Consider the following 16702-nt stretch of genomic DNA (forward strand, 5'->3'; position numbering starts at 1 on the left):
GCATTATGGGCACAAACCTCTGGCTATGACCTCCCTTCTCCCCTCTCCAACAGGGTCGTGAGGAAGAGATTGGAAGCTTTAGCCTCTATTTTAAATTAACTATGCTTTATTGTTACACCCAAACGCCAAACCGTGGTTAGTCTTAACTATGGTTGGGAACCTTCTTTCTAAGTGCTTAGTTAAATCTGTATTTTGTACAAGCCAGGTCCATCATGCCTGCCCAAAGTCATTCATACTTTCTCATCTGGTGGACCTAAGATGTTTTTTTCTAGATTGGTTCCCTGGAGTGTATCTTAAACCAGATATCAAGACCTGTTGGAAATTTCAATTATCAAGATGTTAGGTAACATGTGCTGAAGTTCAGCTCTGCAGAGAAGGAGTAATTCATTTACTGAATTATTTATTTCCTTGTTTAATGCATTACTTAATATCTCAGTGCTTTGGTAAGTTCTGCATGCATAACAGAATCCAAATGTGTGTATCTGAAGAAGTGTGCATGCACACGAAAGCTCATACCAAGAACTGACTTAGTTGGTCTTTAAGGTGCTACTGGAAGAATTTTTTTTTGTTTTGACTATGGCAGACCAACACGGCTACCTATCTGTAACTAGAATCCAAATGGGACATTACAGAATTTAACAGTGCTCATTACAATCTTTTCTCTATGAGATGAAGGCACAGACAAGTGTCACTAAAAAGGGCAGCTATTGGCAGCCCTCCAGAGCCCTGTTGCTTATGCATAAATCTTAGATAAGTGAAACAGACCAAGATAATGGAACAAAGGATATTGAATGATGCTCCATTGATTTGTATGGCATGAGGGGAAAGGAGATGCAATCAGGAAAACGGAAGGGGCTTCTGTTGACAGTCTGAAGTTGAAGTTCAATACCCACTTATCTAGGAGAAAGCCACACTCAACTCTATTAATCTTACATCTGAATGGCTATTATAGCACTGCACTCACTGTCAGACTGCAGTCCTTTGAACACTTTCTTGGGTGTGAGCCAGCTGAACACAATGGGACTTACTTCCTCGTAATATTATTTAATTTATTTATTTCATAAAATTTAGCGCTTGAGTGTAAAAAGCCTTGAAGTGGTTTAGAAAAAACATTTGAACAATAAAATCAAGAAAAATCCACATTAAAACATATACAAGTTAAAATACTAAATCAGATTAAAATTACCTCAACTTTCTATGCATCTGGGCTTGTTTCAACAATGATATTTTCAGCAAGGGCTGAAATATGCATAGGAATGTGCACATTGGGGGGGGGGGGAGTTTTCCTTTGCTGCAGCCTTGCTGAAGATCTTCTTCAGCAAGGCTTGTTCTTCTTTATGTTTAATCATTTGAGGTTGATGCTTTCCACAAACATGCCCAAAGTAGATATTAAGTTCACTGATCTGTATTTTTCTGGTTTTGTCTTTATAAGCTGGTGTTACACTGGCTACTTTCAAAAGCTCTGACAAAGATGCACATTTTAGTGAAAAATTGCATATTTGTGTTAGAAAACAAAACAATTCAGGATGTGTTCTTATTTTTAAAAAACTATTTTAGGTGTACCAGCTAGACCTGGGGAGCTTTTGCATTTTTAATTTGTCAATCTTACCGCACATAAGCCCACCCCAAAGCAGGTACAGTAGTGGTGCTGATCCTTTATAGAGAAATCCCATACGAACAGTATAGCCAGGGGCAGTGCTGTGGCATGGAGTGGGGCTGCTGGGACAATCGCCACGGGCGCATTTTTCTGGGGGCTGTGCGGCTCCCGACACCCTCCCCTAGCCAGCCCTGCACCGCTTTGTGAGGCCGCTCGGGGAGGGCGGCGCGGTGGCCATGCGCCCTTCAATCCCAGCCTCACCAGCAAATGGGAGGATGGGATCAAGGGATGCATTAATGTTGTGTGTTTGTGCCACCCTCCTCAGGGCCCAGATTTGCGAGGCAGCAACGATGTTTGGGTCACCACCGTTATCTTCTTCAATGGGGTTGTTCCGCCACATTGAACACCATTTTTAATAAAAAAATAAAGATCCGTATAGTTAAAGCTATGGTTTTCCCAGTAGTGATGTATGGAAGTGAGAGCTGGACCATAAAGAAGGCTGATCGCCAAAGAATTGATGCTTTTGAATTATGGTGCTGGAGGAGACTCTTGAGAGTCCCATGGACTGCAAGAAGGTCCAATCTACCCATTCTGAAGGAAATCAGCCCTGAGTGCTCACTGGAAGGACAGGTCCTGAAGCTGAGGCTCCAATACTTTGGCCACCTCGTGAGAAGAGAAGACTCCTTGGAAAAGACCCTGATGTTGGGAAAGATGGAGGGCACAAGGAGAAGGGGACGACAGAGGACGAGATGGTTGGACAGTGTTCTCGAAGTTACCAGCATGAGTTTGACCAAACTGCGGGAGGCAGTGGAAGACAGGAGTGCCTGGCGTGCTCTGGTCCACGGGGTCACGAAAAGTCGGACACGACTAAACGACTAAACAACAACAAACCATCACATTTCAGGTTTTGCTGTACTGGATTATCTCCCATGTCAAAGCGGGATACAAAAATTCACCACGTGTGAATACAAATTTCCTATGCCTTCTAGTTTTTAAACTTTAAGCTTCCATAGTAAATCCGCGCCTGGTCTCACTACATCTTTTTTTGAGGCTGAGTCGTCCTGAGTTCCAGAGCCTCGCTCCCGCCTAACCCGCTCTATTAAAGGACTCCGCTTGCCCTCCACCTGCTTCTTTCTCCCACGTGACTAGCGAAGCTTCGCCTGACGTGGGCCGGGATTCTCCGCCCCGTCGCCTCCTCCTCCTCTGAGAGCCACGTGACCCCAGAGCCGTCATTCAAGGTTCAGCTCTCCTCCCTTTCCTTGACTTCCCTCGTGCGCGTGCGCGGAACTGCAGGCTGAGGCGCCGACGGCTTCCGGGTTGTGTTGGCTGCCGAGCTCGCGAGCCAGCTCAGGCCGGGCGCAGGGGGGCGGGGGCGGCTGTCGCTTTTAGAGAAAAGGGTGGTCGTGGGCAGAGGGGAGGGGGGAAGGGGAGAGCCCGCTTGGCGCCAACATGGCCTGCGCGCTCGTGCCTTTCTGCAGCTTCCAGGACCTGGAGTCGGCGCGGGATTTCCTGTGTTCGCACCTTCGCCAGGGCGGTGGCGGTGGTGAAGCGGGGGGCGCCAAGGAAAGCGGCGGAGGTGAGTGAGGGGACCGAGAGGGTGCTGGAAAGAATGCACTTCAGCAGCTCTACCGGTGCTGCAGCTGCCTGTTGTCCTCCTGTCAGTCATCGCTCAACTTTTCCATTATTGGACGATGGGACACCAAAAGGCAGAGGATGGAGGGGCGAGGGGTCGTCGCCCCATGCCCAAGGCACCTTTCACCACTTTGGTTTTTGGGGTTTTTTTTCTTCCTCACGTGGGCAAGGCCCAGGGACCCAGATCCTTCTGTGACGTTTACTTAGAAGTAGATCCCTCTAAGTAGAGCTCCTTCCGATGCTAATTGAAAGCCTTCTGCTTGCAGATCCTGGTAACAGCTTCATGTTTCTCTGCTCTGTGTGTGTCCGTGAGAAGGGAATGACAGATGGGCTGTTTATGACAGCCTTGCATTTACACACTAGCCTAGTAGCGGAGGCGAGTGGAGTAGTTCAGGGAAGCAGTGATGACATGCTCTTGTCTCTCCACTGTTCCTAGCATAGAAATACAGCAGGCTGCTGTAGGAGAGGAGTTATTTCTCTTCTTGTGCCAGCCGCTTGGACACAAGTAATATTACTTTGCAGGCAAGTAACTTTTTTTTTTAAACCAACTTACAAGGCTGACTTGTGGCACCTGTGAGTGCTGTAAGTAACGTGTGTGTGTGTGTTACCTGTACTCTATTTCTACAGAGGGGACTAGGTGGGATCCTTTGCTCTGTGGTCTTACTGACTTGAAGTCCATGGGCTGTGGACTGACGATTCACTAGTTGGATTGACTTTTTGGGTGTGGGGGTGGTGGGTCATCACTCTGAACCAAAGTAAAAGTTATGGCAGAGTTGTTTCTCCATGTAACTTCTGGATGATTTGGGGATTCCTGCTGGATTCTGCTAACAATGTCATAAGTCAAGTTTTGTGAATAAACTAGCCCAGTAGTAACTTGCCTTCATTTGTGATTGTCAAAGATGATGTCTACTTATCCTGTGAAGGCCAAATGCTAAACGGATATGTTATGTGTTCTTGCATTATATTCCACATACCTAACTTGGACCTTATGTTTTAATATCCCTTCCATGAGGTTTTTTTTTTGTTTTTTTAAAGTGCAGAATATTAGTGCAGCAAAGCAGTTATATTGGTACAAATAGCAGAAAATCTAGCAAAATGTGTCTGTTTGGGATTCAGAGGGCTCACAGGACACAATCTTACTCTTTGCAATAACAAAACAAAATGGTACAATCCCTGCATGCTTACTTGGAAGAAAGTCCTGCTGAATTCAGTGAGGCTGTTTCTTGCATATGTGTGTTTTAGGATTGTAGCTTTACTGTACATAGAAAACTAGATGTTGGGGGAAGGGTGCTCCTCCTAGCTTCTTTTTGACATACCAGTATTATTTCTCTGAATGCTGGGGATTTTTGTGGGATGAGCATTTAATCATGTGCACCCATTTACAATCTGAAGTTAACTGTAAATGTCTGTTGCCTGTATAAAAACATACCATAGTAAGGTAATTGTTCTTTTCTTAAAAGAAGGGGTGAAGTTTTAGCAAAGATCTGATGTAATTCTGTTTGTTTAACAAAATTAATACACTGTACTGCTTGTTTGTAAATAGAATCTTTAAGTGATTTACTAAGCATATTGTTAACCCTTGTTGTGGCAATTGACTTTTCTTGAAAAACACTTTGCCTTTCATCATGGCTTGTAAAAAAGATAAATTGTTTAACAACAAAAACTCAAAATTACTGAGTCTGTCAATGAAGTTTGGGCTCAGTGGCGTTTACTATCCAAACAGTCCCTTTCTCCTCTTGTCACTTGTATGTGCTATCAGTGTAATAGCCTTCTGATTGAATTGATTCAGCTATGTGCTTTATGGAATAAAAATATCTGTCCTATAGGCATGAGGATTTTCATGGACATACAGAGTAGGCAAAATATATTCTTATTGCTGCTGTCCACCCCCCCTCACGATATTGAGAACTCAGCAGACCCACTCTGTCCTTATTTCTTGTGGCTTTCAGAGAAGACCTGGAAGTGCCATTCTTTAAGGTAGCTCCTGAGCAAAAATGACCTTACATAGCATCTCCTGAGTGTACACAACTTGGAAAAGTTTTCACTAAACAGTATGCCATCTGTGTTAGAAATGTAGCCAGAAAATTATATTCTCACCTGTCACACCTTTTTGGAATAAGACAACAGGCGTCACAGTATTTTCTTGTGCTCCATTAACTGCGTTGCATAAACTATTTTGTCTTATTAAAGTGAGCCATAGATGTAATTTACAGGGTATGTTTTGAATTCGGTACCTTGTGCAATAGAAATACAGTAATGCTTCTCTTTAATGAGGAACAGCTTTGGCCCAGAGAAATCATTGTGAATAACAGAACCACAATTAACTTTTCATATTATTTGTATGTCATAGAATCATAGAACCATTGAATTGTAGAGTTGGAAGAGAGCACGAGGGTCATCTAGTCCAACCCCCTGCTATGCAGGAAATCAAAGCCCTGGAAGAGTTTTCATTAGCTTTTAAAGTGTGGCTTCCTTGTGCCAGAAGAGTTCTGCAAGAATGTCCCTAAATTTTGGGGTGTTGGCAAGACAGGATAATTAAGATTTCCTGACAATGTTGTGCTTAATCTACATTATCCTTCATAATTTGTTAACATTGTACATTTAAAATTTAGGATGCCTGTGAAATGTTATAAAGAGCTTATAAATAAGAAGAGCTTTGGAAGCTGATCTGTGATTACTCCAGATTATTTACTCCGCATTTATCTTGTGAACCTCCCTGAGATCTTTTGATGAAGGGTAGTGTTTAAATCTAATCAATAATAATAATAATTTTTAAAATATTATTATTTAGGGTTATTGCTGATCTTTTGTGGGCTTTGACAGAGGGAAGCGTATACATGCCCTTTAAAAATGTGTTGTGGGGGTTATTGGGTTGGTTTTGTTTCTATTTGGATTATGTATTTAGTGTTTTTATACTGCGATTTTATCCTGTGAACCGCCCTGAAGCCTGTGGTATATAAATTGAATAACTACCCCGCCCCCACCAATGCATTCTGAACTATTAAAAATGAAATTTATGTACCTTGAGCTATAGATAATTGCTAATATGACTGACAATGCAATCCCAAACAAATCTCACCTGGGAGTGTGACTTTCATGCTTAGGATAGCACAGATAATCTTCAGTGCTAAACACGACCATAGTTCCATGCATAGGATTCTCCTGCTTTTTGATGTGACTATTCTGTCTGAGTAGTGTCTTGTACCCAGGGATTGAACCTGAACTATTTTTTTTTTTGCATTTTCTTGCATTTGCAACAAGCATGAGCCTTGATTTGAAAAGCTCTAATAAACCTGCATATTGGTGTAAGTCACCTATAGCCTAGAAGGAAAATAGAACAAGAAGTGTTTTGAAGGCTTTCCTACCTGGTCAAGTAAAGATAATTGTTTCTTGCCATGGACAAGTAGGTAACTATTTCCAAGTGAGGAGTTATGGTGGACTTAACTGGCAGAGGAAGTTCAGATGTGCAGAGATTAGAATGGTTTGGGGAAGGTTTTTACTGAGGAAGAGAGTTGTCAGGAATAGCTTACGATGTCAGCATGTGCTTAAAATTTTCAGTTTGACCTGTCATAAGATTTAGAGCTGTAATAAAGAGACACCAACATAATAAAAGCAAACAAGCTATTAAATTAACTGTTTAATATTTCTCATTGTGCAGCAGACTCCATGCTAATTTTAATAAAAACTTGGCTGTATCGCTAAGAGGCTATTAGTGTCATGATGCCACAGAAAATCACCCCAGTTAAGATTATACCCGGGATAATTTGTGTAACTGGATTTTTCCAAATACGTACTGCATTTTAAAAAAGCAGTGCTTAAGAATAAGGGCTTGTTTAAATTTAACTTCCGTTGCTATTCTCTTCATTTTGGTGGAGATTAGGTGACCCAATTGGCTACCACAATGAGTTAATTAATGGTGGATTTATTGAATTTGCATTGATTTAAAATAAAATCATAGGGTGGAATCCAGTTGGTGCCTTGCATTTATGGAAAGTATTTCTGATTCTGAAGACACTTCTGTTAAGAAGACACTTCTCCCAGTATGTTTCCGAGCACAATTCAGTGTTGGTGTTGACCTTTAAAGCCCTAAACGGCCTCAGTCCTGTATACCTGAAGGAGCGTCTCCACCCTCATTGTTCAGCCCAGACACTGAGATCCAGCGCCGAGGGCCTTCTGGCGGTTCTCTCATTGTGAGAAGTGAGGTTACAGGGAACCAGACAGAGGGCCTTCTCGGTAGTGGTGCCCACATCCTTCAGATGTGAAGGAAATAAGAAGCTAACTTATCTTTAAAAGACATCTGAAGACAGCCCTGTTTAGGGAAGTTTTTAATATTTAATGCTGTATTGTTTTTAACACTTGATTGGGAGCTGCCCAGAGTGGCTGGGAAGACTCAGCCAGATGGACTGGGTATAAATAATAAATTATTATTATTATTATTATTATTATTATTAAGATAAGAGGAGGAAAGAGTTTGTTCTTGTTCACCCTTCTCCATGCAGCCCTGTCCCCTTGACACCTGCTCTGTTTCAGAGGGTTCCTCAACTCTCTGGAGCCACTCTTTGTTGCTGGAGCAGGAAGAAAAGGGGAATTGGCAGACATACCCTCCCCTCTTCCATCTGTGGAAGCATCCACTGGATTAAAAGACCTTCCCTGAGCTGAGCGCAAGGGCACCAAAGGGATTTACCCATAAAGATAATTTAGTACATTGGTCTTCAACTGGTAGATTGTTACCCTCTACTGCAGGGGTCAGAAAACTTTTCCGCCAGCTGCATCCCGGAAATCAGTATCCGCGCAGGAACTGACCGTGTGGGCGGCAAGGGCCGGGGGCCAGTTTAATGACCCCCTCGGGCCGTATCTAGCCCGCGGGCTGTAGTTTGCTGACCCCTGCTCTATTAGGTCATATCGCAGTGACAGAACTTCCACTATACAGATATAGGATCAAAACTAAGAAAGGAGTTCCCAAGTGCATGTTTGGGTTAAATGTGGGTTTGGCAGGCTTGAACACTGATCTATTTTATTTATTCATCTGAAGGTCTCGGGGTGGTTCACAGCATAAAAATATAAGTTAAAAACACAAAATACATAATAAAAACAAGAACAAAACAAACCAACCCCCCCCCCAGTGGATCGCTTGTGGCTTTTGGGTGATTGCTTCTTTTTAATAGCAATACTCTATTAATGTATTTTTGTACTTCCCTCTCACAAAACATTAGGGCAGGGTGCAGCAATATATAAAACCCTTTAGGAACATTACAAAATTAACAGCATTTTCGTTTTCATTTTCCAGATGTAATGGTGAACATGCCTCTTCTAGAAGGCTTCAGAATGTATAGAACAGAGTATTTCACAGTTGCTTTCTAACAGTTACTGGCTTAACTTTGCATAGGATGAGCCCCTTATGATGCCCTTCTGTGCTTTTCATTCAGTTTCTCCCTATGACAAAGTGAAATATGTCTGCCATAGGGATTTCTAGCTTTGCTTTATTAACTGCACAAACTCGAATATTTCTAAATTTGAGTCGGAGGTGGAAATGATTTATTCTGGTTGTTATGCACAAAGGTCGAGTGACTCACTTCTTCAGACTATGTGGAGACCTTTTCAGTTCAATAAATTGCTTTTCCGTGGGAGTTTTTATAAATAGCTGTGTGTGGGTAATGGCTTTAGCAGCAGTGGTTACTTCCAAAATGGTGTACATCAGTGCTGGCAGTAATAAACTTCTAATTAAAAGCAGCCCTGCTTAGACATTTTGGCTTTGGTATTCTAATGCCATCTTTCCCTGAGTGGAATTAATTCAATATGAATCTATGTACCTGATCATAATACTTAGAAATGGGGCAGAATAGTTTTGCTGTAGTCTAGCTGGCTTGATTTTGATGCTCTTTGTAGCCCTAGCAGCTATGCTGAACAAAATTGGCAGAAAGAAAAATATGCAATGATCTCAGCAAATATTGAAAGCTGAGTGTTTTGTTCTAGTATTGCCTAGTCAATTGGTGGCCAAAAGCAGTAGATTCTATGGCTTTATAGTCCCTTTTGACATACTGTGTTAATTGCCTAAAGAGGAAAAAAGGGAAACTGAGAAAGCCAATTGCTTTTCAGTTTAAGTTGTGAAACACCCAGCTTCTTCAGTATGTGACAGAAACTACAAAGGAACCTCTATTTCTTCTGTGTCGTTTCATTTTCATGGTGGATGTGAGGGACCACAGCAAAGTGCTCCTGTTCCTAGACAGGTGTATCAAAATACAGGACCTGTTTTAGTGAGCTATGCTAGACCAAAGATCTTACACTGCTTCTGTAAGATGATCAACATGCTTATAGAAAGAGGAAATATGTAGGTTGTGACATATAGTGCTTATAGCAGAGCTTATACAGAAGGCAGCATGGATTCTGGAGCGGACTTGCAAAACCCGGGAACGAGCAAGTTGAAGGCATCTCACCAGACATGTTTGATGAAGACGGGGTTTGATTGATATCCTGTTTTTGTTGCCTGCCTGTTTCTACAAAACAGTTGATTGACCAATACTAGTCAAGCTACATTTGATTTGATGTGAGGCAAGTTGTGCAGGTCTGCGTGCCCAGTGATTGCTGGCTCAGACTTCTCTCCCTGGTCAGGTATTTAGACTCTGCACCATCTGCCTCTGAGTTGTCTGCAGAAGTGGCTTTGCATGCAATCTTTTTTCCTTCAAAGGCTGTTATGGGTATTGCTTTATAAACCCCCTTACGATTATTTCTATATTTAAAATTAATAGTTAATCAAATGCTTTTCTAGGCACCAAAAAGCGATATATGGACCATGGTTATGATTTTGAAACTAAGCTAGAATTTTTCAATATTAGGTAAACCAGCAAACTGGGAAGAAGATGGTTGGGGAGCGTGGGATGAACCAGAAACACAAGGACCTGTAAGCCTCTCTGTTTGCTTTCATTACTAATTATGCCTTCTGTAGCTGTGCACTCTTTGTTCCTTGGAATAATATGAATAATCCATTGACTAACTCTGTTAACTGTTTTCAGTAATTAAACTTTTAAGGTTCAATTCACCCATCCAACTTACAGGTTGATGATCATACAGTGTTTCTTCCTGTTATGAGTACATCCTACCTTATTTTATTCAAATATTTGTAACATGCCTTTGCACAAATGACACCTTAAAGTTGCTAAGAAATTTAACTACAATCAGCAAAATGAAAATAGCTTTTACTTTGAGAGCCACCGCACAGTGAAAAAATCAAGTGCTTTCACTGTCCTACGAAATTTGCAATTACATGGGAATAGGCTTATTTACGTTTTCCCTAAATGCTGCTATCTTTTGTGTGAGTGAGTGTGGACATACATGTTTCTTTAAAACAGTATATATGTTTCCCAGAAAATCAATAGCTTTAAAAATCACTGTACACAGGAGGAGGAGGAAGAATCAACTTCTAAGACTCAGGCAAATTCCTGGCTTCAGGACTGTGTCTTATCCTTGTCGCCAACAAATGATCTCATGGCAATAGCTCGTGAGCAGAAAGCTGTGTTTTTTGTGCGTAAGTATATCACAGACTTTTAATTTGTTCCCATTTCCGCTGGAGTTCTGTTTGTTTATTTAAAGTGTATTTACCCCACTCTTCAGCTAAAAAAGGCTCCGGCAGCAGCTTGCAAAGATCAGTAATATGGCAGCCCCTGTCCCCAGGCTTGCAATCTACAAGACATGGCATTAAAGGAAAACGGGTTTGGGAGGGACGAGGTAGAAAGGAAGCTTGTTTTTCATTACAAAGTGCAGCAGATAATAAAGCAGAATCATGGGGCTTGATCTAAGCACAATGGATGGTAGTCACCGGATTTTCCTTGATCAACAAGAAAGCTATAGGAGCAAGATACTGTTCTACAATTGCTGTGGTCCTGTCACTAAGGGGGTGGCTACAGGACAGTTGCAGCAAATAACATTGCTTCTGCAAAAGCACATATTAGCAATTCTTCACGTTCTCCCCCACCTTTTATTGATACAGTTTGATAAACCTGAATGTTGGGTGGAACTTCACTCAAGGGATACTCTGATTGCATGAAGGAGAAGAGGCAATTTTATCTTATTCTTGCGTCTCCTTGTAGGTTCCTGAGCCACCAAAAAAGGAGGATTGAGGGAACTAACTGGATTGGTGGGGGAGGTGGTATGTAGGGCACAGGGAGAATTAGCCTCCCACCCCTTCTTCCAATGAAACTCACCCCTGGTTTTGAGTTCCTTGTATGAACGGAACAACCTCTTGCATTTGCTATACAGTGGTACCTCGGTTTACGAACTTAATCTGTTCTGGAAGTCCGTTCTTAAACCGAAGCCATTCTTAAACCAAAGTGCACTTAAACCAAAGTGCACTAGTTCATAAACAGGGCTGTTCTTAAACCGAGGTAGCAGTGTAGTTTCTAACAAAGCTATGATCTGACTTTAGATTCAATAAGAATCAGGTGGTTGCTAAAGACTGTATCTTCCCATTTCGGCTTATGCATTAAAATAAGCATTAGAGTGTTATTGCTGTTCTCAAGTAAGTGCATATAGACTTATTATGGAAGGAAGTCCAGGGAAATAGATTTTACAAGGCAAAATCTTTGTAGTGCAGAAGAAAAGAAAAATAGTTAAATGCCTGGAAGCTGAAACCTTTATTTTTATGAGTGGTACACAAGAAAAACATCACCTTTTAATTTAACAGTGTTACCTTAAAGTATAACACTTTATCCACTTTTCTCTCCTCTGCTTCCCAGCAAAATGGAAGCACAGTGAAAAAGGGAAAGAAGAAATGCAGTTTGCTGTTGGCTGGAGTGGCTCTTTGAATGTTGAAGAAGGGTAGGCATGGGATCTAGACTATGTTGTGAATGAGAACGTCACTGATTATTTTTCTGCTCTGTCAAAACTTATATGTAAGAGGTGATCCAAAGGAATGTACATACAAGTCTCCCTTGTGTTGAGTCAGATCATTGGTCCATGTAGTTCATTACGTCTAAGCCAGTCTCCCCAGCCTGGTGCCCTTCAGGTGATTTGACCTCGAACTCTCATCATGCCTGCTCATTGCTGAAGCTGGCCAGTTGGGAGTTACTCAAAACACCTGGAGGGCACCAGGTTGGGGAAGGCTGGCCTGCACTACCTGGCAGCAAATCTCCAGGGTTTCAGACAGGATTCTATCCCAGCCCTACCCAGGGTTGAACCCAGGACTGTTTGCATGCAAGGCAGGAAGGGGACTCTACCACTGAGATCCAGCCCTCTCCAAGAAGCATCCACACACGTCTTGTTCTCATTCTCTCCAGTGGAGAAAATTCCTTCTATTCATGTATGAGAATGAGAAAGTGTGTGGAGGAAGAGAGCTACTGGTTGAGCACAATGGTTCCTTATAGCAAATAAGATACCTAGAAGAAGAAAACAACTGTTAAAATTGCTATACATCATAAACTGCCAAAATCTTTAAAGGGCAGCACCTTTGCTTTTTAGACAGGCACAAGGATGTTATTAAATCACCATTAATTAGAATAGCATACCTTAATCAGTTAATTGATGTGCTGCAGATAAGTGATTAAAACATTCTTTTGAATGTTTGATTTAATTGCTTGCAATATTTTGGGGAGTTCTTAGACTGTAGGCTTTGTCTCCTCTTCACTGTTTTAGGTGTAGCTTCTCTAGATGAATCTGTGAAGCTCTCTATTCCAGTTAGACACTGAGTGGAGGTAGGAAAAGGAGGGGGTAGTGGTGATGCTACAGATTTAGACATGTGGCATCCCCGTGATGATGTGCAGTGGTTCACGTTCTCTTATTCTGGGCTAATTAACATGAAATGTCCATGGCCTTGTTAGGCACGAGCAGGAAAAAGCCTAAACAAATCTTGACTGCGTAGTTGGAGGAAAACACGAGCACAGAATATGCAAACAAATGGCTTGTGCCATAAATCCATCTTTACTAGGTGTGCAGTTATGTGGTGTATACTGGTTTGTGTGGAGGAGGGCCTGTATCGAACATTCCCTCTGCTCTGCTGACCAATTGCAGCGGACGTATGGGGAGGAAGCTCTGTTGCTCAGGGCTTCTGTTGACAGGGTTTGTTAAATGAATCCCACTCTGTTTTGTAATGTTATTGATGCTGACAGTTCTCTTCGTGGCAGAGTGCTTAATACTGCTGTGTTTTTCCTCTAGTGAATGTGTGAGCAGTGTATTGTGCATCCCACTGGCAAGTCAAAAGAGGTAAGAAAATGCTTTTAAAAACACACACACAGCTAGACCTCCTTTACAAAGCCTGGTGCTGCCTTTAGAGACACCCATGGTAATTTCATCAATTCAGAGTAAGACTTGACAGAATGCCTTTCATTTTCTTTGAGACAGGAGCTCAACAGGACGACCTGACTGGACCTGTATTGTTGTGGGCTTCACCTCTGGCTATGTTCGCTTCTACACAGAGGTTTGTCACTTGTCACCATGGTTTGCCTGCCTGCTGAGGGCTGTTTCATGTACCATGGTTTTCTTGTGTAGAATTAACAATGCTGAAGTACGGCACGTATGATATTTTTGATATGAATGCCCCAAGAAGACAGCCGTTACTTAGCTGCTTGCTTATTCAAGTGTATTTATGACAAACCCCCAACATAACTGGCACTGTGCTTCAAAACTATATTAAGATTCCTATACAGTGGTACTTCCGGTTGCGGACGGGATCTGTTCTGGAGCTCCGGTCGGATCCTGAGGTTTCTGCAACCAGAGGGACCTCTTCTGCGCATGTGTGCGCTGCAAAAACCTGGAGATATACTTCCGGGTTTGCTGCTTACGTATCCCGAAGTTTACATAAGCGGAGGGATATGTAAGCGGAGGTACGACTGTAGTGCTGGAAAAACATGTAATGTGTGAGGTGACCTTTGAGGTTTTGTGACTTGTAGCCCCATCTCGCCAGTAATAGAGTGAATACACTTTCAGCTTCGTTGTTCTCACTTTTTAGAATGGAGTACTTCTGCTGGCACAGCTTTTGAACGAAGATCCTGTCATGCAACTTAAATGCCGAACTTACGAGATTCCACGACACCCTGGAGTTACAGAGCAGGTATGATGGCAGATATATAAGACAGTGAAATAATTACAGAGCATGATACGGTTTTCAACTCTTAATCTTTTAGAGCGGAAGCTTTTTTTTGAATGAGTCACGGGAATTAAATTTATTGGGGCTATGTAGGTAACAATCCAGGGACGCGGGTGGCACTGTGGGTTAAAGCCTCAGCGCCTAGGGCTTGCCGATCGAAAGGTCGGTGGTTCGAATCCCCGCGGCGGGGTGCGCTCCCGTTGCTCGGTCCCAGCGCCTGCCAACCTAGCAGTTCGAAAGCACCCCCAGGTGCAAGTAGATAAATAGGGACCGCTTACTGGCGGGAAGGTAAACGGCGTTTCCGTGTGCTGCGCTGGCTCACCAGATGCAGCTTTTCACGCTGGCCACGTGACCCAGAAGTGTCTCCGGACAGCGCTGGCCCCCAGCCTCTTAAGTGAGATGGGCGCACAACCCCAGAGTCTGTCAAGACTGGCCCTTACGGGCAGGGGTACCTTTACCTTTACCTTAGGTAATAATCCATAACTGGTTAAAGGATTTGAATTGGGCTTGCTGGTTTGAGTGGGTCCTTGCTGCTGCCCCTTTCTTATTGTGTAGATTTGCCTTCCCTACTTTGCCTTGTCATGGCTCACCATTGCGTTTTTCACTATTAATCATGGTTTAGGACAGGGTTGATGAAACTGTAGCCCTTGGACCGTGCCCCAAAATTTATCATTAAAAACAAAAAACTGTTCCTTTGGTTTTCTGTAACGCCATGATGTCAAAAGGATCTTGTGCCCACCACATGCCATTTTTTAAAAATAAAACATTTTCACCCACTTTTTTGAGCAGCCACTGGAGCTCTGACATGTGGGTCAATGGAGCCCTCAAAAAAGTTAACCATCCCTAGTTTAGGCTAACCATGATGTGCTTTCAACCCAGGGTTTGAGATCATGTTTTGAATCTGGTTACAAATGCTAGGTTATGAGTTTTTCCTGCAGGTGTTGATCTTATACTGTTGCACTTGTTGTAGAGGTGTCAAGGCTGGTGACATGGAGCTGTGCCAAACTGCACTAAGTGACAACCTAGGTAAAGGTAAAGGGACCCCTGACCATTAGGTCCAGTCATGGCTGACTCTGGGGTTGTTGCGCTCATCTCACTTTATTGGCCGAGGGAGCCGGCGTACAACTTCTGGGTCATGTGGCCAGCGTGACTAAGCTGCTTCTGGCGAACCAGAGCAGTGCACAGAAATACCGTTTACCTTCCCGCCAGAGCGGTACCTATTTATCTACTTGCACTTTGACGTGTTTTCGAACTGCTAGGTTGGCAGGAGCTGGGACCGAGCAACAGGAGCTCACCCTGTTGCGGGGATTCGAACCACCAACCTTCTGATCGGCAAGCCCTAGGCTCTGTGCTTTAACCCACAGCGCCACCCGCATCCCTAAGTGACAACCTAGACTTCCCCATTTGTCTTTATAAAGTGCTGAGCAATGAGCCTGCAGCAGTTGAGTTTTCTTTTCTGCACTTCTTTTCTGCTCCACCGCTGGGTTCACATCCTGGTGCTGTACTTTGAATGAACACTGGTGCTTGCTTAAAAGTGAAATAAGCCAAACAGGATAGCACATTAATTCATTTTGCTACAACAAGGCAATGGTCTTCTTTTTCTTCAGAACGAGGAACTGAGCATCCTGTATCCTGCAGCAGTTGTGACAATTGATGGTTTCAGCCTGTTTCAGTCCCTCCGTGCTTGTCGAAACCAAGTAGCAAGAGGTAGGTCCAGGCATGTGGGAGAATTTGACCCATTTTGGCGTGCCTTCCCGTGGCAAATGTGTTTTAAACTTTTTATTATTTGGCAATACATACAGGGATGTTACAAAGCATTGGGCAATATCCAACATTAGCCATGCTTGGAATAGACATCTGAAATCAGTGAACTCAATTTATTTCTGTGGCTCTGTTCTGCATATGACTAACAATGGATATTATAATGGTTCTAGGGGTTGCTCGTGCGTAAGCTGGTGCTTATATCCCTGGCTGGGTGCAAACACCTGGCTGGGTTGCCTAAGTGAACCTTTTCTGTCCGGACAGCCACTTACCCGTGGCTGACTCAATCGCTGGCAGAATCCATCAGTGGGCGTTTCTTAAACTTCTTCCAGCAAAGAAGCTCTTTGACGCCTAGTCTCCTCCTACTCTCTCTGCGCGAAAGCCTTCTGCGCAAGGAGGGCGTGGGCAGCGGAGGACCCCTACTCTCCCCGCTGGTCCCCGGCAAGGAGTCATGGGACCGCCTCGCCGATTCCCCCATCTGCCCCCCTTCTCCACTGGTGCTACGCTGATTCTCTTCCCCAGAAGATGGGCTGCTCCTCCCGATCCCTGGACGCTCTCTGGAATCCCTCTGGCTTTTGCTCTCTCCCTCCGGCACTGATGGCAGTTCCCTGACAGATATCACCCATTGAATTTTGGAA

General features: G+C 43.2%; 1 protein-coding gene across 2 annotated transcripts in view; it reads left to right on the forward strand.

The window, feature by feature from the left end:
- The first annotated feature begins 2825 nt into the window (after positions 1 to 2825).
- Positions 2826 to 16702, forward strand: part of RAB3GAP2 (RAB3 GTPase activating non-catalytic protein subunit 2) — a 50044-nt gene continuing 36167 nt past the window's right edge. Inside the window, exons 1-8 of one of the 2 annotated variants that reach the window (XM_083733066.1) lie at positions 2826 to 3173; positions 10063 to 10127; positions 10625 to 10751; positions 11959 to 12040; positions 13373 to 13420; positions 13559 to 13634; positions 14166 to 14267; positions 15911 to 16010. In XM_083733066.1, coding sequence (XP_083589192.1) covers positions 3047 to 3173; positions 10063 to 10127; positions 10625 to 10751; positions 11959 to 12040; positions 13373 to 13420; positions 13559 to 13634; positions 14166 to 14267; positions 15911 to 16010 — 727 coding nt within the window. In that variant the 5' untranslated portion in view covers positions 2826 to 3046. Of the gene's footprint in view, positions 3174 to 10062; positions 10128 to 10624; positions 10752 to 11958; positions 12041 to 13372; positions 13421 to 13558; positions 13635 to 14165; positions 14397 to 14772; positions 16011 to 16702 lie in introns of both variants that reach the window. The other variant, XM_083733067.1, reaches the window with a different exon arrangement.

Source organism: Podarcis gaigeae, assembly GCF_964106915.1.
Source record: "Podarcis gaigeae genome assembly, chromosome: 3".
Taxonomy (NCBI): domain Eukaryota; kingdom Metazoa; phylum Chordata; class Lepidosauria; order Squamata; family Lacertidae; genus Podarcis; species Podarcis gaigeae.